This window comes from Drosophila eugracilis, unplaced genomic scaffold, assembly GCF_018153835.1.
Source record: "Drosophila eugracilis isolate 14026-0451.02 unplaced genomic scaffold, ASM1815383v1 contig_393, whole genome shotgun sequence".
NCBI classification, from domain to species: Eukaryota; Metazoa; Arthropoda; class Insecta; order Diptera; family Drosophilidae; genus Drosophila; species Drosophila eugracilis.
The window spans coordinates 223,102-246,415 of NW_024573253.1; the positions used below are offsets into that span (position 1 = coordinate 223,102).

General features: G+C 41.6%; 2 protein-coding genes across 2 annotated transcripts in view; one reads left to right on the plus strand and one right to left on the minus strand.

The window, feature by feature from the left end:
- Nucleotides 1-2,961: 2,961 nt before the first annotated feature.
- On the plus strand, nt 2,962-6,760 carry LOC108111528 (odorant receptor 22c). Its single transcript, XM_017221052.2, has 6 exons — nt 2,962-3,485; nt 3,685-3,875; nt 3,970-4,157; nt 5,667-5,768; nt 6,408-6,560; nt 6,620-6,760. The coding sequence occupies exons 1-6, from the start codon at nt 2,962-2,964 to the stop codon at nt 6,668-6,670; spliced, it is 1,209 nt and encodes a 402-aa protein (XP_017076541.1). The 3' UTR covers nt 6,671-6,760.
- A 1,495-nt stretch (nt 6,761-8,255) lies between these two features.
- Nucleotides 8,256-23,314, minus strand: part of LOC108112167 — a 46,688-nt gene continuing 31,629 nt past the window's right edge. The window contains exons 3-8 of the mRNA XM_017221945.2: nt 17,517-17,914; nt 17,270-17,347; nt 16,181-16,313; nt 11,094-11,418; nt 10,928-11,025; nt 8,256-8,942 (exon numbers count right to left, since the gene is read on the minus strand). Of these exons, the coding sequence (XP_017077434.2) occupies nt 8,827-8,942; nt 10,928-11,025; nt 11,094-11,418; nt 16,181-16,313; nt 17,270-17,347; nt 17,517-17,914 (1,148 nt within the window). The 3' untranslated portion in view covers nt 8,256-8,826. The remainder of the gene's footprint in view (nt 8,943-10,927; nt 11,026-11,093; nt 11,419-16,180; nt 16,314-17,269; nt 17,348-17,516; nt 17,915-23,314) is intronic.

Genomic DNA, 23,314 nt, shown 5'->3' on the forward strand with positions numbered 1-23,314 from the left:
GCTTCAATTTTCCAGCTAATTGCCAAAATAAGCAAAATTATGTGCCGGGCCGTAAATACACCCAGCAACATTTTTCCATTTGGCTGAAATGCGTTGCCAATTGAAATTATGCACTTTGACAGGGAGCCCATTTGGTGTTAATCATACGCACTGTTGCCCGGCAGTCGAATCCTGTTTGCTAATTTAATGTTCGCTAGCGAATGCACATCGAAAGAGAACTACTGTTGCTGGAGATATAATTTCCGAATATTCACACCAAATAATTAAATATATAAAGTTGAATTTCTAGATGAGTGGGAAATCCGATTTAGGTGGAATTTTCAACAAACAAATTTATTGGCGCATAATTCAAGGCGGCAATGATGCCGCTGACGATGATGCATGGCGGGCCAGGAAGCATCCCAAGATATGAATGGATGCAGCTGGCAATTTATGGCAACTAAGAGTGGGTGGATGGGTGTTTGTGGCCAAGGCCGTTTTGCCATTTGCCGTTTGCCGCTGCCGTGGCTGCCAAAAGCAGCTAGCAAAAGAAAACGCCAGCCGCATGACGATGCCAGAGCGGAAAAGGAAATGGAAATGTGCAAATGCAATTGTCACAGACACACACACACTCACACTCACAAACAAGCAGCAGTTGGGGTGAAATTTTAATGGAAAATTGGTGTACTCGTCGTGGCAATAAATGAAGCTCGCATTTCTATACGCCCGCCTAATAAAAGGGCAAGCCCGTCAGAGTGACAGCCGACAAGGGACCGGACAACAAGGCCCGAAACACTGAAGGGGCAGGCCAAGGGGCCCTATGACCCCCAAAACCAATAGCCACTTCTTAACCCCCTTCTCTGACGCCAGTTCCACTGAGTGATGAGCCCTACTAGCTAGGATTTTTCGTTTGGAGTTAGGACCGTTTTCCAAATGCTAAAGCCCAGGTACGCAAATCAATTTGTTAAATCTCTCCCCGAGCGAGTGGGTAGGGCTTACATATATCGTTCAAAGGAGCACCTCTGCTGGCCCCGGGTGCTCCCTTTCAGGCGCTCCGTCTTTATGCCTACAGCTTAATCTTTCAATTTGCATATTACATAATCGCCTAAGTGGGCGGGGCAAGGTGGGGAAGTGTCTAATCACTTAGGAAAATTTAGGATTATAATAAATATTGAGACGTTTTTAGCATAGGTGCATTTGCAAGAATCTTATAAAGTAAAATGGACTTTTCGTTTTCAAAATATGTTAACATTTTCTCTACGATTATATTCTAATTAAATACTTAATATATATTTCTCTTAGTGCAGCTACAGATATGACCTGAGCATCAAGGCAATGCTTTATGGTCACTTGAACGCAAATCGCACTGCTTGGAGGCTGCAAGGCTACTCCACAGGAAGCACTGGAGGGATGTACAGATAGCCTGATGGACGTTGGTGGCATAGGGGGGCGAATGTGGCCGCTGGCAAACACTTGACGTGCGCTTATGCGGCACCGAGTTGCGCATACGCCGTGTGGGCCGTACCGCTTATTGAATATGCTGATGCAGGTAAAGCTTTATCTATAGCTATAGCCATGAAAGCAGGAGCTTCATGTTGATATATGTCACACAGACTGGCAAAATAAACTGCATCAAAAGGGGGCGCTCAGCATGTATGTGTGTGTGTGTGGGCGTGGTCCGGCCCACTTACTGGCCATCGATGATAGGCGTTGATACAGTTGCTGTAACAGGATTAGCTCTGGATTTGGCTTAGACACGGGCACCATGTTTGCCCCGGCAACTGATGGATGGAAGGGGCAGTCTGTGGGTTGTGGCAGGGATTGGGGACTCCAAACATTATGCAAGTCAAATCCGAAACGAGAGCTGCAAGTTAATGGGACAACCTCAATGAAATAGCTCAACTGCATTGCCGGCCACTGCGCCAGTCAAATATTATTCGTTGTGGGGCCCCAAATAAAATGCAATTATTGTCCATCTATCAAATGACCAGCTGTGTCTGTGTGTCTGCATGTGCCCTACTGCTTGGTTTGTGGGCTCTTAATTGGTTTGGCTGGGCCTGTCTGTTAACTATTGCCATGGACTGTATGATACTCACTTGGGCATGCAAATGGAAGCTCTGTTAGCCGGATTATTTAGCCTACCAAAAAGATTGCCTTCTAAATTCAACTAAAAGCAATAGATTGCTTGGTCAAATTTCATAGAAATAGGAATTACATTTTTCCCAATGATGTAAATTGATTTTCCGAACTGATAAACATTTTAAGTGAAGCTCTCCTCTATCGACTCCTCCGTTTACATTTCGTTCTGGCCAGAAACCCTCAATTAACAACTTTTAGACAAATGGAAGTGGAAAGGTAACCCAAATTAAAAACAAAACACAAGACAATGGCGAGGAAATGCTGAGGGGGAAGCCGAAGCCAAAGCCAAAGCCAAAGAAAATTGAAAGTTTTGCCGCATAACAATTAATTAAATTTGTATTCGTTGGCTTTGTGTCGCTTGTTGTGCAACACACACACAAAATATTGAATGTCAAACAATGGCAGTTGTTTGCACTGAATGGAATATTCCAACTGTAACTGAGTCCTGTATAATTAGAGCGGGACGGCCGAAGCCGAAGTCAGGTGAGTTGGAAGGACCTTGACTGATGGGAGGGTTTGGGGCGGAAGCGATGAGGTGGAAGTGTAATCGCAGACGTAAGCATAAAAACAATTAAAACTTTTGCCAAAGCCAAAGGCACAACTTGGCAATGCTGCACTGAAATAAGTTTAAAGTTTAACCTACATATAGTTTAGTTTTCGGATCTATAGGTATTACAACGAAGAATCTATTTTTTCGTACGGTGCATTCCCCTCCTGCAATTAGTTTCCTTCAGTGCCTATAAAAACGGAGTCCAACACTGCTCCTGACACTCGCCCGGAGCAGCTGACCACTCAACTCACGACAGGAACCATCGATAGTATCCACTTGAGTTCATCGCAGAAATGATTGACAGCGGGGAGCCTGCTATTGCTGGGCACTTCTACAAAATTCCCAGGCTCTCCGGCCGCATTGTGGGACTGTGGCCACAAAGGATCAGGGGCAGTAGTGGTCGGCCTTGGCACGCTCATCTGCTCTTCGTGTTCGCCTTCGCTGTAGTAATGGTAGGTGCTGTGGGCGAAGTGACCTACGGCTGTGTCCATCTGGACAACCTGGTGGTTGCTCTGGAGGCATTCTGCCCAGGGACCACCAAAGCAATGTGTGTTTTGAAGCTGTGGGTCTTCTTCCGCTCCAATCGCCGGTGGGCGGAGCTGATCCAACGCTTGAGAGTCATGCTGTGGCAATCGCGACGAGAGGAGGCACAGAGGATGCTGGTCAAACTGGCCACTACGGCCAACAGACTTAGCCTATTGCTGCTCAGCTCAGGCACCATGACGAACACCGCCTTCAACCTGCAACCTTTGATTATGGGCCTGTATCGCTGGTTCTTTGAGTTGCCGGGTCAAATTGAACTGCCCTTTAACATCATGTGAGTATCCTTGGTCTTACTCTAAAATATCACACAGTTTATGGCCAATATGCCACATTCGTATGTCGATGAAAAATACTTTCAACCAATTTGGTTAATGACGAGGAATACATAAGTATTGCTCCCTTTTCCAGGAGCACTTAAAATCTTCCATCGAATATTAATCTCGACTCCTTCTCAATTTTATCCCCCACGACAGACTGCCTGCCTTTGCCCTGCAGCCAGGACTTTTTCCGTTCACCTACGTCCTGCTGACCGCTTCCGGTGCCTGCACCGTTTTCGCCTTCAGTTTCGTGGATGGATTCTTCGTTTGCTCCTGCCTTTACATTTGCGGAGTTTTCCGGGTTGTCCAGCAGGACATTCGCAGGATATTTGCCGATTTGCATGGCGGTAAGTCTGATTCAGAGTCTGCCGTCTGTAAGATGACAATGGTGGGCTCTTGGTGAATGACTTTTCTTGGCTTATCCCATCCCAATGGCACCAGATTCAGTGGATGTTTTCACGGAGGCCATGAACGCGGAAGTGAGGGACAGACTGGCCGGAGTTGTGGAGCGGCACAATGCGATTATCGATTTCTGCACGGACCTAACACGCCAGTTCACCGTTATCGTTTTAATGCATTTCCTGTCCGCCGCTTTCGTCCTTTGCTCGACCATCCTGGACATCATGTTGGTAAGCCCTTTTACAGTGGCGTTTTTGGGCCAGTTCTTTGGGGGTAAACTAGTTTATTAACTAGTAAAAAGGTGAGTTAACTTATAAAACCCTAAACTATAAATATTTGGTAAGTGTTTAGCTATATGTATTTCCTCCTTAAACTAAAGTCCTGGAATAATATAATATTGATACTTTTTAAGAACGTAGAATAATACACAAGTTTAAAGTTTCACCAAAGTTTATCAATAATATTTGATTAATTAGCAAAGGTGAAGAATGCGACCCCTTTAGAACATTTTGTTTGCGTTCACCTCTGAAGTTTCGCATCGCCTGCATTCAGCGGCTGTTTTAAAAGTTTTTCCCTGTTTGCCCCTTGTTTGATGTTTTTCCCTGGCTTTTCCTGCCGCTTCGTTCTGATTCGGTTTTCCCGTTTTGTTTGTTTGCTTTGTGGCTGCGACTGCGGCTGCGGCCTCTCTCCGGTGGCAATTTATAAGCGCATGAATTGTTACTGCTCCCGAAAAAAGTTTTTAATGCGACTTTCGCACGTTTTCCGGTGTCCCGGACACCGGAGACCCATAAGCTGTTTTTGCTGCAACTGGCTAGCGGTGAAAATGTTCGGGAAAGGCTCCTGGCTTTTGGCCCCAATGGGATAAACGCCGCCAGCACTTTCTTCGCCGCCCTTTTGGTTGCTTCTTATAGGGCCCAAAGTGTTGAGTAATCCATTCGAAACTTGTTTATCGCTCGGGGATCCTGTGCCCAGCGATCTATTATCACTTTTTAACTGAGTTTTGTGGTGGGTGGCATGGGGAGTGAGGAAACATATCTGGCACAATAAGTTTTGACGCGTGCTCGAACTTAAAAATATATACAATTTATTGCACATTCCTGCAGTTTAGAGAGTAAAAGTTTTATGATCGATTTCGGAACGGAAAAACTGACAATGAAATAAGATTAATGGGAAGCAGTATGAGTATAGCATGAGTTAAAGATAGCAGATCTTATTAATATAAAAGGAAGTTTGTTAAAAACACTTTTTCCTTTTTATTTTCCGCCCTTTAAGCAGCCAAGAAAAACTAAATAAAACAACTTGAAAAAGAGCAAAAACAAATGCAATTTATTGCTGGCCAATCCAATTGGAGGACTTGTAAAATCGAGCAATCTCACAGCTTTATGCACTCGACGACATGCATAAGCTGCATAATTCTTTTTCAATGCCACAATGGAAATGTCAGGCGAGTGGAAAATGGGTACGAGAGGAAAAGCAATCAGAATGCAGCCGCAAGTAGCCCAAGACCATTTGCCAAAGTGCATTTCTTTGATGTTTTCCATTTTCGCAACTACTCGAAAAAAAACTCTCACACACTCACTTTATACCACTATAAATATATATATGTAGAGAAAGAGAAAAAGTATATTAAATAATCCCTTGCAGTTTTTTTTATCAGCAGCAATTCCTCTCCAATTAATGACGTCTCTTATCCTGGTCTTCTTTATTTTCATCTAATTCTCCATCTTCTGTCTCCGCAGAACACGTCGTCACTGAGCGGCTTAACCTACATCTGCTATATCATCGCGGCCCTAACGCAGCTATTCCTCTACTGCTTCGGTGGCAATCACGTCAGCGAGAGTGTGAGTAAGACTCCTGGCCATTTTCCGCGCTTTCCCGCTGTTCCACTTGCCTTGCACTGGCTCAGCCCATTTTCATTTAAACCACTCATTCGGTTTACGATACTCTTGCGATGGAGTTGTGGTCAAAGTGTGGAGAAGTTCCAAGCCCAAGGTGCTGTTTTCGATGTTTCCTAAAGACTAGAAAAATATTTTTTAATTCTTAAAACTTAAAATTTAAGAATATAAATAAGTGATTTATGGTGTCTAAAAAGGTTTCTTATTATTTTCTAAATATAACCCACCCATAAGCAAAATGAATCCCCAGAGTATCTCTTCATTCGGCCTTCCATTAATTTTATTCTTGTACTTTCCTGTTATTAGTATTTTCTCTGTGTGTTTTCATTTTTTTTTTGTTTTTACAATTCCTGTAATTTCAATTTAACGCTAAACATTAAGCAGCCAGGCGGGCACATAAAAAATGATGTGCCATTCACAAATTGCACTTGTGATAAAATTTTAATTACACAACAAACTGGAACGGGGAAGTGGATGTGGGCAGTGGGAAGTGGCATGTAACATCTACCCACAGATTCACTACCAGTTCCAGATTCCGAATCATAACCCATTCCACTGATGGTCTCTGCTTATTTTTTTCCACAGAGTGCTGCTGTGGCGGACGTGCTGTACGACATTGAGTGGTACAAATGCGATGCGAGGACTAGGAAAGTGATTTTAATGATATTGCGGCGTTCGCAGCGGGCAAAAACAATTGCGGTACCGTTTTTTACGCCCTCACTGCCAGCCTTCGGTTCTGTATGTGCTCTGTGGCGATGCGTTGATTATGATAATAAATGTTTATGTTTCCATTTCAGATACTCAGCACAGCCGGCTCATATATCACGCTACTGAAGACGTTTCTGTAAGCCTATGCGGCGTATGATTGATATACCGGATTGGATTTTGTCCTTCATTGTTTTGTTTAAATTAAAACCGGCAACCGAATGGACATTAAATTGCCTGTAAATGAAAGTGGTTGGTGGTGGTGGCGGTGGTCTGGGGGAAAAACAAGCAACAAGTGCCGCCGACAACGCCGCCTGTCCTGACCGTAATTGTTTCATTTAAATATTACTCTGATCCCCTCGTGCGGATTCCCAACTAATGAAAAACACTTGCGGCTATGGGCACATTAATTGGGTCAAAGCGGTGGATAGCGAGCGCGAGCAGTTGAAATGGATGGGGTTGCTCCATGGCGGAGACAGTAATGGCGTTTTTATGGCGCCATCTTGAGGTCTGTTGAGCTGTTTTGTTATAAAAATATTTTCGTTATTCTTTTCCCTGTGCCACAGAGAGCAGCCGCACAAATATCAATTATAATTTGTGAAATTCGAGACTGTTATGGTCGGTGAAGCTGCTGTGAATGGTTGCCAATGTTCGAGTGAAATTACTGCAAGGATTTTATTCTGAAAGACTTTAAAAGAACATTATGAAAACTGCCGAAGGAGTTTTTTAATTAAATCGAATTAAAGTGATTAGTGTTAATGTGATGGGCAGAGAATAATAATAATATAAATTATAGTTAAAATTAAAGAGATAGTTTAAAATCATAAACTCTTTTACATTCATTTAAATAAATATTCATCTGATAAGCATTTAGAGGAAATTGATTTATTTTGGCCAGGCTAATGACATGAATAAATGCATTTATACAAAATACATTTGGCATTTGCATTTCATTTTTTTCTTTGATTACTCAATTTGCATTGAGATTCGTTTGATTCGGTTGCTTCCTCTCTTTTCAAAAGGGATTCTCATGTATTTTGCATTTCTGGCAACTAATTGAGTTGTGGAAACTCATTGGAAGTGCACATTTACTAAAGTACTCACCGCCGCATTTTGGAAAGATATTAAAAGTTGGTCCGCCGAACGAAATGAAAAGCAAAGTCGTTGTTTCGTTTCAGTTTATTGTGTTGAAAGAGTTCATTCCATTGAGTTATTCATTGGGTTTTGTCATCACATAAATTATCTAAAATCTGCTTACTGGCTTACGTGTAGTAAATTCATGCCTACCCCCCACACAGTTTTACTCGCATGTGCAACACAAAACTTAGTCGAGCATGCCGCAATTGATTTAGTTTTCGCAATTTTGCTTTTCGCTTTCACATATTGCATTTCGCTTTTCGTATTTCGTATTTCGCATTTCGCATTTATTTTATTCAATTTTCATTCCCATTTCGACGTCGAGTGCCGCGTGACTAAATTTCATTTTGCCCATAAATAAATTCCATACAAGTTAGTGTTTATAATTAAGTTTTTTTTTTTTTTGCTTTTAGTTTATCAGATGAGAGTTTGTTTCTTTTACGTTCATATATATTACAATTTTCGGTTAGTAGGTAGTAAGGGGAGAGGTTTCGCTTTGGGTTTGGGTTTTTTGTTTTTGGTTTTTGGGTGAGTGTGTTGTGCTTTCTTATGTAGGACTGTCATTTCTTATAATATTTTCTTTTGTTTTCTTTTTTTTTGTTTTTTCTTGGTTAGCTTGGCTCTCTGTTAAGACAGCATGAAATGTTTATAAAGTCGATGCGTGTGCGGCTCCTTTGTGTGGAGGAGAAGCCGCAGTAATGAAATAAAATACACACTTTTATATATTTAAGTATATCTGTAAGCTGTGCCGCATCTTTGTGGTATTTACAGAGAGTGTCATCCTTCTGGTCCTTCGTCCTGCCCGAGTCCTTCCTCCTCCTCTGGCCTTTGCATTTTACATTCTGCATTTTGCATTCCCGTGCCCCGGCTCAGTGTCTCATTTTGCACAATGAAATGTAAATATTAAAAGGAAAACAAACATTCGCCTGAAAGGGAAAGCGACGGTCTTGTTTGCCTTTTCCATTTTCCATTTTCCTCTTTCCCCCCTTGGCCCGTTTTCCATTCCAGAAAAATTCTAAAAAAAAAAAAAAACAAAAAACACCAGCAGGAGGCAGCAGCACACAGAAAAAGTGCCAACGTCATGGAACATAATTCTCTCGTCCTGCTGCAATTAGAGTGCTAACAACGACGGCGACGATGATGATGGGGAGAACTTTCAGTTTCAGTTGCCAACAGCCAATACCGCTCGCAACAACAACGCCAGCAGAAGGAACAGCTGGAGCGGACCAAGGGCGCAAGGACACGCCCCGCTCTTCTGCATCGCAGCGGGATTCTCATCTGTTGAAGACAAACAATGGCATAATGAACATGTGTATTCAAATTTCGACGAGGGCACAGCCCCATTAACTATGCCAGGGCAAATAACTTAATTTAATTGTGACCTACACAGAGAACAATAAGGTTGTACAAATATTAGATGTCAAATTCAGAGAAAATGAAATGAAAATGCTTTGCTTTCCAGAGCAATTATATTTTAAAGGGATTTAAGGATCACTCTCCATTTCGAATACAATATGAATATCTGATTTAACGTCTCGTTTTTCACCATGCAGCTCTGGCTCTGACTTTGAAGTGGAAAATGATAAATGGTAAATGGTAACTGGTATGTGGAGCAGGAACAGTGACAAGCACAGGGGCAGGAGGGTTGTTTGTCCCGACTAGATAAATGACATATGTGTGTCTGCGTATACGCAATATTTCTGCGGCCGTTCTCGCCCATAGCAAATGTTATTCCAGGCGCATCATTTGTCAATGCTTTGTTTTGACTCGTCAGAAAGGATATGTATGGCCACGCCCCTTACCATTCTCGCACTGATTTTTAAGGACCGAGGAAGTGGGTATGAGAGCAATGAGTAATGGGTGGAATATGCTCTGCGAGGGAAGGGTATCCATGGGGGTCTATAAATAAGTTGCGAAATTGGTTTTCCATTTCAGCGAAATCAGTTTTTTCTTTTGGTAGCAAGAGGAATGGGAATTGGTAGAAATAATTCATAGATTTGATTGCTTAATACAGTTTTCTAAACTTATATTCGATTTTTATAATAAATCAGGAAAGCAAAATCATTCCTGGTTGTTGACTTATAAAACTCATGAATTATGCCCTGAATTAGTCACGCACTCTCTGATATTCCCTAAAGGGCATCTCCCAGGTCGCCATTACCCCGCCTAGACCAGCACTTCGACCTTATCATTTTTCTTAAAATTTTATTGCCTTTGATTTATTATCTGTATTTATGCAAGCCGTCACAGAGACCCAGTCACAGTCGCAGTCACAGTAGCTCCTCTTCTAGGTCCTGTCTGCTATCTGGGCTCCCATTGCCACCGCCCCTCCCACACCAAAACCCTACTCGCGGCCTTTATGCCACATGTGGGGCATGATTAAGTGCCTTTTTGCAACTTACTTCTGACATTTAATCATATTTATTACGGCTTTGCCAACGTAGGATGAGAATGGTGTGACGGTGGACGATGGCTGGCTCTTTAAAATGCAAATTCCAGTCCGTACAACAATTTCATTTGAATAAACAACTTAACAACTTAAGTGCTGGACATTTCGCTTAACATTTGATACTGCATAAAAAACTAAGACTACGAACGAAATGGCTGGGCCTTCAATTTGCTGCGAATGTCCTGCCATAAAAGGCCATAAAAAACAGTGGAAATTGCCGGACAAAAGACGCGTCAAGTTTATGCCCCTCATTTCGCAGCTTAAAATGTCTTAATTCCCGTCTAATTTATGTGTAAAATATGCAAAGCCAAGTCAGTGAGTTGCTGCTAAGGCCCTACCAGCCGCATTACTCATACGCCAAGGAGGCCACCAGGCAACTCCCCAAACAAACAGTCGTCTAGTATAATGGAGTGAGGCCAAAACTTTTAGTTTTTAGGCCGTGTCTGTGAGTGAATGCCTTTGGATACAGTGCCAACCATAAAATTATTCACTTTTCTCAACCTAGCAAAGGGCTGTGCTAAATGATAGTTAGCTTTTGGGAGGAGTTAACTTCTCTTAGAGAAGCCCTTGCCTTTGGCTCTGGCACAGCAACTTCTGGCTGACAGTGTAACAGATAGGCTTATGCCGACCTGGCCAGCACCTGAGACGGAAGTCAGAAGCTGAGTGCACTGGAAGAAATTATCAATGAGTTTGCCTTCTTAAATAGTTTTAAACCTTTATGGGTTAAAATGAAAGTCTTCATTTTAATAAAAAAAACTAACTCAATGTTATTCTCAGTGTAGGCCACATTCGCTCACTCATTTCCAGGACTTACCATTAATCACATGGACCAGGACACTGGCGCTGCTGGCCGTCGTTGGCTGACACGTGTAGTTGCCGGTGTCCGTGGTCTGGGCATTCGAGATGCGGAGCCTGCGGAGGATTAAGGGGAACACACTGAAAACAACTCAATTACGGTCAGGGGTGGTAGGGAAACCCACCTGGACTTCAGGGTATCGCCCAGCTGCGATTCCATGGCAATGCGGGTGGCAAACTCCTTCTGCAGGTCCACCTCACTCATTATGTCATTCAGGGACGAATCCTCGGGAATAGTTTGAGGCAGATCCTTTCTGCCAACTGGAATTTCCGGTGGACCATCATCTGCGTCAAAGGGTGTGATCATATGTTCGCCACGATACCAGTAAATCGGTCCAATATCCTTCACCGACGGCTGTTGGACCAAACAGTTAAGGATTATGGCACTGCCAGCCTTGAAGTGCAGATCGTGTGGACCACTGATAACCGCCTTGGCATCCGGTGAGATTTCTACAGAAAAACAAACCATAAATGAATTGAAAACACGCATCCTAGGTGGGAAACCAAAATCAATTTGGGGCAATCGCTCGTAAAGCGAATTTGCAACCAACTGAATGCACATAAAAACTTTTAATCATAAAACTTTATGGAATAACTTTTCAATTGCACTAAATTTAAGTAAGCCCAGGAAAATGACTGGAAGGGGGAGGTTGTGAGGTGGCTTCTGGCTGCTCGTTGCTGGTTGCTGGTGAGAAAATCACACCAGACACGTAAATAAACTTATATCTGGCAGTATGTGTGTGTGTGTGAGCGGCACATAGCCACATGGAAAGTCACATACGAGAAGCTGCTTCTGCTGCGAAACTGGGTTAATAATAATATTTATTATGCATTGGACTGTGCAAATAATAATAATTAAAAAATATACCCAAAAACAGGAGACACGCGTGGCCAAAATGAAATAAAAAGGATCCGCCGCGGCATACAGTGGGTTAGAAATTCCATCGAAGTTGCTAAGGGTTAAGTCGTTATCTTTAAGGTTTTAGTTAGTAACATTTATATATTTTTTTATTTCTTTTCCTTAGAAAAGCTCATAAAATATATGTGTTTTTATGATTTTTAATATTTTTTATATATTTTTTAGTACGTTGCTGGTACGTTCCTAACCCACTGTGGCCACAGGCGTGCGGACCAGCTCATAAAAGTGCATATGATGATGATTACATGGGTGGCAGGAAGCTCAGGGTGGGTTTTTGGGGGCATCAGGGGTTAAAGTGTCTGCTGGAGATCTCGCTATTCCCTGTTCCACGTTGCACTCCCCCTTTTATCCTTGCCTTTTTTCCGTCTGTTTGTTTGCGTCTGCGGCATATGTGTGCAAAGTGTGAGTTAAAAAAAATCCCATTGCGCCATTAAGTGCGTATGTATTTGTATCTGCCTTCAGCCACGCCCCCTTTACTGAGAGTGTTTGTGCAGTGTCACTGCGTTAAAGGCAATTAACACCCGGCAGCGACGAGCATTGGGAAAGGGAAAATCCAGAAAGAGACGGAGACAGTCAGCTGCAGCAACAATTTTCTCCACTATATATATTTTTTTTTGTTTTTTTCGTTTCATTTCAGATTTTCATTTTTCCTTCATTTTTCAGCAGCTGTCGCTAAAGTTCTGCGTGCATTTTGTGTGGCGGCGCATGAAGTTTTTTAATTTAAATATTTCATGAAAATAAAATGCAACGCGACCTGCCAGCAGCAACAACAAAACTAGAAGCTGCGCCAAAACGTGCTAAGGTCAAATGTTTGTAATTACCACTTAGAGAGGCATGGAAATAGAAATGGAATCAAGGCAATGGCCGTATTAAATTCTAGTGAAATCCTGATGAGATTTCAAATGGTGTAGAAAACTAAGCTATACAGAAAAGTTGGGAAATAAAATAAATAAAATGTAAAGATCAGGCATACTTTCTGGGAAATTTCTAACCATATTTATCATGATATGTTTCCCTTTATACAGTAAATAATATAATGTATATCCTATGTATAAGCAGTGGGTTGCAATAGTCATTGGGGGCTATTTTTATGATTAAGTCCTTAAATTTCCTTTGAAAGGAATGCTTCCTGCTCCTGTGTTTTGCAACATTTTGCAGGGAAACTTATTCATTCTAACATGTGCTTCTTTGTGGCCGCTTGCTGCCTTTTTTTAAAGATTTTTGCTGAAATTGTTGACTTACAATAGCTCTTGTATCATCTACTAGCAGTTTGCGTAACCACGCCTTGAACTAACTACTTTGCACCCAAGCATCCCGAAAAATCTGTTTATATTGGACTTTCGGACATTTTACCACTCGCTTTTTTAAAGTTCACAACTCCAAGTGATTTCTGGCAACACTTTAGCCAACATATCGATATTCGATGGCACTATCGATTAGAAATATGGTCACGATCATATGAAACACGCATAACCATCGGCAAAAAAAGAACAAGCTCCGATATTATCATTCCATAAAGCATATTTTTCTTACGAAGCAACGCGTTAATGACGTAAATACATTTAAAGCTAGAATATGCTAGATGAATTTTAAAATAAGCTATATTTCAAGCTATAAGCTAGCTCGGGAGTTTTCAAGCTTTTCCAGTTCAAAATATGCTAGAACTAGCTTATAAAAGCTAAACTGGCAACAATGATAGGGTGTGTTTTTTTTTTAGAGGATTAGAACTTAACAGTTGTCAAGTGAATTATTCTTAGCTTGTTTTGGCAATTCATCATGAATAGAATCGCACAAACAACGCTGGCAAATAGTGAAATTTTATTTCGAACATAATGGTTCTGTGCGGAATACGTATCGCGAACTATGTCCTTTTTATCGTCCACAAAATCGTCTATCAGAGCAGTTAATTCGATTAACCGTGGAACGTTGAATTGGCCGCCAAGATCTTGACTAGACTACTTTCTGTGGGGCTATGTAAAGTCATTGGTCTACTCGGATAAGCCACAAACGCTTGACAATTTGGAAGATAGCATTCACCGTGTTATTGCCGATAAACGGCCACAAATGTTGGAAAAAGTCACCGAAAATTGGACGTCCAGATTGGACTACATCCGAGCCAGCCGTGGCGGTCATATGCCAGAAGTCATATTTATCTTTCGAATGAAAAAAATTCAGGTCAATCCAATAAACCATCGTTTTTTATTGAAATTTAAAGTTCTTTACCTCAAAAATAGAACACCCTTTATAAAAAGTCGCTCTTGGAAAATTCGCACACCTTCTCGCAAAGCGAAATTCTTTACGTTCTTTTAAAGGATTAAGCAATCAATTACGCTGCTAATTGCTGATGAAATATGTTTTATATATATTTCTTAAATTAAGCGCGCATAAATACAACCTTTTAAATTGCCATCTTAGGGCATACTTTATGCATATTTATTTTGGATACTTTATGGAATCATGGGTGAACGTACCACCCCAAGCAGAATTTATATCACGCATAAATCTTTTTTCCATGCAAAATACAAAAAAAAATGAGAAAAACTGCGTAACGTTGAGGGAAAAATAAAATCGTTTGGGTGGGACGCATAAATTTACATAATGACATTAATTAAATGCAATGCACCGCAACAACGAGGCAAGGAGCCACAGGAGCAGAGGCAAAAATAAAAAATAATAATAAAAAAAAAAAACAGGAAGAACGACAGAGAAGCAAAGAGTTAAGCGCCTTGCGAAAGTCACTCATACGACACGTATGCCGATAATGTTATTAAGGACGCAGCCAGTTTGCCAAGCTGTCACCACTGTCCAACTGGGTGGTGCCCAATGTCCACTTCGCTGCTGTCAAGCTCCCCTTTGGAAATTGTTTCATTAACGTAAATTAAAATGCATACGGCCATGAAGAAAATGTAATCGGAAATTCGTTTGTAAGCGTCAGAGCAGGAAATCAGGAAACGGGCCAAAAAGGAAAATAAAGCACTGACAGGCGAAACAAAAATGCATTGCGCCCAAGTGCATAATCGGAAACTTAAAAAGGCATTGCCGACTGATTTGCATAAGTGGCTGACAGCAGATGCCGACAGGACCTGTCACCAGCTCACCAGCCCAACCCTCCTGACTTGTCCTTTACAACTCCTTTACTTCATTTAACACCCTTAAGGACACTATTTTATCTACTCTGTCTGTCGAGTCTTAAATTGGCAGCGATTTAAAGACCAAACAATTGCCATCTTAATGGCAATGCCTTAAGCCTCAAAAGTAACTTCAAATCCCATTAAAATCAATATGCAAATTGATTGTTTTTTAAACGGATTGAGATTACGAATTAACGGCGACACAATGAGGCAATCACCGGATCCAAGGAATTACATTATGTGTAGGTAATTGTGTTTTTGAAAAGGGAGGGGAGGACCATTACCCCATTTTCCCATTTATCAAAAGAAGGACGTCTAATAGGGGGGTTGTTTGAAGAGGAAAAGCTTGTGTGGGATAATCTAAGAGTTTTCTTTTAAAATAATCTAATTCGCCAGCTGGCGATACAGTAAAATACTTCCTAGACTCTCTTCTAACTTCTTTTCATTTATGCATTCCATAAATTTAAATCATATAATTAGTAAAATTAACTTATAATCCCATCACCCTTGCCACCTACTAGAGGACATGCATACCATTATGCCATTTCGTAATCAGACCATCATCAATTAATCATTACCGGTGGCTTTCGGAGTCACTAATGCAGACAATAGACATTGTTTTCGATGCGGCACAGGAAACCGAACGGCTGACACACTGCCAGCTAATTATATGCGGACACACGCATTATGCATGGCTCATTAAAACACTGAATACATTTCCAATCGGTGCCCGTAATCCCGTCGGGTTGACATGCTAATTAACTCAGAGGCTCCGGCAGCATGCAAACTCCCATCGAGCAACGAAGTCCTGGGGGCTAAAAACCATGAGCAGCAGGAGCAAGAGGGGGAAGGAGTAAGAGCAGGATCACAACCAGACCAGAAGCCTCGACCTCGGTTTTTATTTGTTTATTTATTTATGGGCCGAAATGTGAAATTAAAAATGTATGCCTAGAGGCGGTCGAACTGAACAAAACGGAAGCCCTCCCGGAGATCGGATGAAATAATGATTATTGCGAGGCAGAGAAATGAATTAACATTTTTAATAAACCCAACGGCGACAAAGTAAACATGCCAGACCAAAAGAAAAATAATCAAACCGTAAATGAAATTCATTTAGAAATATGTAAAGTAATAGAGAGAGAGAGATCCCCAACCTACTCACCTATGATATTCAGCTGGAATGCCATGGACATTTTGGGCTCTGTGTTCACCTGACACTCGTAGATGCCGCTGTCCTTTGCCAGCGGGGCTTTCACATGGAGGGTCCACTCTCTCGAATCCTTCGATTCAGTCACCTGCCATGGACACAATTTTCAGTTTCAATTGCAGTTTTATTTAACAGTTTACAGATTTCAGTTTTCATTATTCGTCTGGCAGACAGTTTTTCAATTCAATTCGTCGTCCTGTCAGTCTCGGCGGAATAATTATTCGTTTTTAAGGCAACAATTTGCAAGCCAGCAAAATTGTATTTCCATTCAATTGGGTATTTTATTTTTTATTTTCTTGTTTTTAATGGAAATTAAGCAATTATACAATCGAATGTTTGTTTGTTTGTTTGCTTGTTGGTTGGTCGTTGGGTTTGCAAACTGCAGCACAGTGGCTGCGGACTTGACCTGAGTTATGAGTTGGATTAGCCATTGAAATATCGTTTATGCATGCATAATGAAAGTGGCCTTATGGCCATAATTCCCCCTGAGAGCCGGAGTTAACTTTTACATTGTGGCTGATACTGGGTGGAAAGTTTATCGGGATTTGTTATGTTTGCAGCTAATCTGTGGGTGGATCTGGGGATTTCATTTGGTTTATTGATATAGATTTCCAGGTAGTTCACTCTCATAGCTGTTGTTATACAAATAAGCTGGCCTGCTAGTCCAGGGAATCAAAATAATTACCTATACTTGTTATGGGTAACTTAAAACCTTTTTTAAAATCCCTTTTCGAACCTTGAATGAACTTATATCTTTTGACTTTTCACTGGAATTAAACCTTTTAACATATTCCCCTTGAAATAAAATACAATCTGCAATCTACTTAGCCCAACTTTCGCGTAAGGAAATCATCTCCTGTCCTGATCACATTCAATTTGTTAAGTCTCCTTGAGTATCTTTCTGGATATTATTTTCCCCCTTTCAGTCCTCATCTGCTGGCATCAACCCACAGTGCCGACTGACTTTGAGGCCCCGAGTTAACCATCGTATTCAATTAGTAAACGAATACATGATTCCCCGAGCCCAGGCCCAGATGGCCCCACCTGGAATCGCTTGTCCGTGGTGTAGGTGGCGGTGCCGACGGTCAGGATATGCAGATCACGTTTTCGTATCCAGGATACCTGTTGAGCGGCCAGGGCGGAGGGTAAAAGGGGAATAAAAGGAGAGAAAGAAATTTGATTAACGAGTGCCCTTCCATATGATATACTCAATGTCCTTGGCACGCATCTTCATCACAGCTTTTCCCGCTGGACTGGCTGGGGGAGGGTATATACTCGGACTTGAACTCACCGATTTATCATGGAGACTGTCCACGCGGCATTTAATTATGGCCTCCGTGTGGCCAGTGCGTCCGGTGATGTTGCGCGGCATGCCAAAGTCGAAAATTGGCAGCGACTGCGATGAGTCCATGTCCTGGGCTTCCCCATCTCCATCGCGCTCTCTTTCCCTTTCCGTATCTGTCTGGGCAAACAGTTCGGAGCCAAAGGACGCGTCCAGGAAGGCTAAACTCTTGAAAGTGTGATTCGTGGCTTCCGTTTGTGGCCCGTTCGCCACCGCAAACGATGAAAAACTGGTCGGGGATGATGATGCTGCTGATGGCGATGGTGATGATGACAGGAATGTCGACAGGGTTGGGCCATCACTGGAGTCATCCGGTTTCCCAGTGGCGGCAGCCGCCGCGGCAAGACCTGCGAAAAGGAACAAGGGAACTGGGTGAGCAGGCGTCATGGAAAAACAGGAAAAGGATGAAAATCACTTGGAAAAAAAATAGGTACTTCAATTTGCATTTAGACACTCGGCAGAAGGACTTGATATTGAATAAAAGAATTCTATAAAATATTTTTCTTATATCTCTGTACCTCTACAAAGCAAAAACTGTAACATTCACCACCTTCACTTCCTTTCAACTTTCATAAACCTAACTAAACTTTATTTTTGCCTCTGTAAGGAGTTTGGCCGCCCTGCCTTGTTTGGCTCCGTTTTCTTGTTGGCCAAATGAATTTATAACTCGGTCGGCTACCCCCTTTCCCTACGGCCATTCATCTTTCTGGGTCTTTTGATTTGATTTGTAACCACTTTGGCCACAACTTTCTGCTGCTTCCCCTCTCCTATGCCGACCACAAAGTAACTTCAATTCAATTCACTTTCATCCTGCCTCTTCCGCCCGCAACTCGCACAATTTAAGCAAATAAATTCTTATTTCTTTTTTTTTTTCCTTTTTGGCTTAAAGCTGCGGGCCGCGTACAATTTGCATTTAATTTATTAGCGTGGAGAATTTTTATACGCCGCTGCATATGTGCATGGAAAATATTTTGCATATCAATTCGGCTTCCCATTTTTCGCGGCGACAATTTAAGCGAATCCAAAGAGCCAAAGTGACAAATTCAATTTGTGAGCGCAACAAAACAATAAACGGGCACAAAAATGGCAAAAATAATGTGCAACAAGCTAAAAATAAAGTCAAAACGAAATATAAAGCAACCGCCATGTTGTCTCGACAGCAGCGACAGCAAATATTTGCAAATATGCCAACTACAAAATACAAAACAAAAAAGTAAAGCAGAAAAAAAAATTACTTTTAAATTCAAATCAACAGGGAATTTGATGTGGACGAGAGTTAGCACCAAAGAGGAGGGGCGGCTTGGCGGAGTCTGCGGAAGGCAGAGGGAAAATGCCCAGCTGAGAGCTGGAAAATTGGGGATATTGGATTGAGTTTGAAGTTGGGAATAAAGTTGAAATAGAATTTTACAGAGCTTCCTTTTGGGCATTTCAGGCTAGAAAGTTTGGCGGGCACTTAAAATAGGCTTCTTAAATGTATTTTACCTTGACTTCCAAATTCATGACTTTAAAGTGTTGGATTTTCCTAGCCCAGAAAGCTCCTCTTTGCCTATACATTCCTCATTTTCACATATTACTTCCCTTCTTTTAAACGCACATTCCCATAAATTGAATCGAAACATTTTTCTTTATACATCTTACACCGCCAGCTGCAGCTTATTTAATCTTGTTTCTATTTTCACATAATTTTCAGTCAATTCTTGGGATTATCCAGCCTCGTCCTTCGCTCTGGCGACCTTCTAGGGTATCCTGGCATTCGTCGGCCGCCGCCGAACCCATGTTTTATGCGTACACTCGAATGGAGAGCTCTGGCAAACAAACTTTTTATTTTGCTGCGACCTACTTAAAGGTTCCACCCACTGCACCCAATCCCCTACCAAAAGTTCCCCCCAGTCGGCTGCCGACTGTGAGTCGTCTGGGTTCACCACATGAGGTCATGGAAAATGCTTTCCGTTTGTTGTTTTTCTTTATGCGCTGCTGTAAAGTAAAGTAGCAAATTTGTATTTTATTGTTTGTCGCCAACAAGAAAGCGAGTATGCAAAAAGAAAATAAAATAACAGAAACCTAAAAATCTGCGTCTGCCAACGCTGCGAATGAGTGATTTCTCCTTCACCCGCGAAGTGGAATTTGTTCCACCTAAATGCTCAAAGGAAAGGGAGATTCTTGGCCATTTTACACGCCAGCTGCAGCAGTAGCAGCAGCAGCTGTGAAAGCGATTTTCCATCAATAACTTCATCATTGGCATGCCATTTTCCATGCCATGCCATTCCGATGAGGAACCGCTTCAAAGTTTGTGGATGAAACGACCACAAAAACTGCGAAACTTGCTAAACAAATTTAAGCAAATAAAAGAGCAGTGAGCTCTGTTGTGTGTGTTTTCCGGGCTACTTTTTTCACTAAGCCGCAAAGCTTTTTTTGAGTATTTCCTTTACCAAATTCATTCTTTTTTTTTTTGCCCTGTTTGACGAGCCTATTTTTGGGTGGGAATCCCGGCTAGTGCCAGAACCCAAAAACTGATTTTGCAGTGCAGCCAAAGGCGGCTAAAAGTTGGTCGCCGCGTTTTGTGTTTTTGGCCAATGTTTGCTGTAGGTCGCGGCACGCCCACTTTTCCACAACGCTTGCGGGCTCGTGGTGCAGGACCTCCTCATCCTCTAGCCTCACACACACACACACACACAGCTGCCACAAGTGTTTCCGAGAAATATTCGTGCTGCGCCTGCAGCGATTCGTGTGCATTTGGCAAAGCACTTAAAATGACAAAAATAACAGCAAAATACTAGACAAGCGAAGCAAACAAAAGGAGCGAACAGGAGGTGGATCCTGCCAAACATTTGAATGTGCACTAGATGTTCCAACAATCCTTTTCAATGCGGTATCTGGTATTTTGGTTTTGGTTTTCGGTTTGACAAGCTCTACCAAGATGTAGATTCTCCTAGGGGTCCTAATGGAGTCAGTTAACCCTGTTGAAGGTATACCTTAACTCTGTGTGAGGGTGGTTAACCCTTAGATGTTTTTGTTTCTAATGAAAAGTAGATGAAGTTGTCTCAGGAACAATACTTTTCCATATTTATTGTACTTTTTCAAGCTACATTGATTAACTCTGTAACTTGTATTATTTTACAAATCGAACGAATTCCCCCCAGATAAACTCTTTAGAGAACACTATTTGTATCCCCACTGTTGACAGCATGTTCTATTTAAAGAGCCGAGTGCCGAGTGTCGAGCCAAACAAAAACTGTCGCCTACTGTCAAGTCTGGGAAACGGGATGATAGCTCTCGGGGTTCGACGTTCGAGGTCCGGAAGGGAAGCTGGGGGAGGAAAAAATAAAACAAGAAAATAAATTGAAATGGCAGGCAATTGAAAACTACCCACGGATTTGTCAGACTCTGTCTGGCTTAGCGCCACATAAGCATATACAATTTTCATTTTCGGATATGAATATACAGCCAACGGATGAAAAAATTGGGACTGACAGTCGGAGCGAACGGAAATTTCCCTTTAAGACGACGCAAATGTCAAGAGATTGGACAGGGTTCAATAAACGCTGCCATGGATTCAACTGATGCCTGCTCAAGAAATCTGATTATTTATGAAGTGCCTCAGCCGGGGTGGTCCATGAGGTCGCGGCAGTCCCAACGGAGTGGCAAGTGTCTATAAAAATAGCAAAACACCAGACGAATTATAATGAGTCCGGGACTGGGTATACTCGGGATCACGTTCCTTAGGATTCACGTGGTGTGTGTGGATAGGTGGCAGGACCTCGAATCCTGTCCGCTCATTGTCATCGTTAACACTCGTGTAATGTCGGTCATAAAGACCAAGTTTCTCCTCGCTTGCCTACAGCAATTAAAGGCGTGTTCATAGAATGCGGATGGAGGTGGGTTTTCCGAGAGATTTACATAATGCCGCACAATATGGCCGAGGATGGCAACTATTTTTACATGCCCATAATTTGATGACGACAATGTCTTGGCATAACAATGAGATGCGGCTCGGGGCCTCATGTAAATTTCATTTTGCTGACTTTAAGGATCTCCCGGCTCAGCAGCGCCCTTCACAAATACACACACACACTCGTATTTTTCCAGCCCAGATTTCAGTTTTATTTTCTTTTTTTTTTTGCTAGAGAGAGCGGATTTGTTTCGTGTGTGAAATCGAGCGTGAATGTTCAACGTAAATAAAATTCAATTTGGCATTTTCCTTTTAACTCAATTTATGTGTCAAGTGAAAGTGGATTTGACTCGGACAAACATTGTGTGGCCATTTGGCATGTCCCGTATCAAAGTTATAAATGAATTTATAGCCAGCTCTCTCTCTCTTCCATCCTCTATACAGATCCCACTGCAAAATTAATAGCATTTGTGCGCCAGCGTATTGATTGAATTAACCCAACCAACAATAATATTTCAACCCAAAAAAGGGGTTTACAGCTGTATAGCTATCAAAAGTAGAGACCATTGAAATGCCATTTAATTGATGCAATTTGATGGTTACATTTCACCCGAAAAAACTGTCGATTAACTCGCCACTCAGGTGAACATATTTAATCCATTTACTCTGGGGCAGCAGGTGAGCAGATTAAATGCTGTTAATAATTTGGACCTAAGTTTGAATTGATTTTCATTCAGTTTAATATCCAGTTGAACGCACAAATGTGTATTGGGTGTCAATTATATGGTCAAAATGGGCAAGTTTATTAAATGATACTTCATTTGGGTAATATTATTGTTGCAAATTTAACAAGAAATACTAGAAAATATGGAAAAAATCCAGTCTTAACTGATTTTTCATGTCCAAGATAAAACTCACTCAACTTGTTGCTTTCCATCTAAGACAAAAAGAGAATTTCCCAGAATCAGTGCTCTCATATTTCCTTCTAAAACTCATATACAGTTCCTTTTCGGATTGATTCATGATTAACCAGCTCCTAGTCCAATTTCGTAAAGGCCAAGTCAGTACTCAATCCAAGCCGTAGGGAGTCATATCCGTAATCCAGTCTTCCTCTGTCCTGCTTGGATTCCTCATGCAAACGCAAATTGAAGCAAATGCTACAAATAGTTCCCCGAAGAATCGATTTCGAAAAGACAGCTCGAAACATTTTTGTGGCCAAAACCAGACAGGCACAGACACAGTCTCGCACACACACACACACACACACACACTCATACTTTGAATGTAGAGACCCACATACGCACCGTTAGACAAATTTCACATAATCAATTTTGGTTTTAGGCCCATGGCATTCGTTGTTTTTGGGAGAGATGGAGCAGAGATCGGAGGAGCGATTGGACCAAGAGCCGAGAGCTGAAGCTTCAGCTGCTGATGGATGTCTCTGGAGCAATACATCAAACCAAATTAGCAGTTTGTGTTCCATGTTCGAAAAGCCAAAATGCACAGCAACGTGGATCACAAGGTTTGAGATTTAAGTGAAGGGAAAACAGTTCTACCGTTACATGGATAAAAATGTTTAATGAAAATGGAAAAGGCGGTTGTTATTAATAGCTAAGTTATATGACATCAATATTCTTTAAACTATTTTGCAGAAAAACAGTTTCAAAGGCTAAAAATCGTTTAAGAAACTTAAGTCCAGGAGGTATCTTAATAGCTCTATCAAACCACTTCTTTCCAAAAGGGTAATCAGTATATTATTCTTAAATTGAATTAGAAAGATAATCCTTTTGTTATATTTCCAATTTTAATATTCCCCTACCCTTTTCTCCCAGTGCAGTAATAGAGATTGAGTCACAGA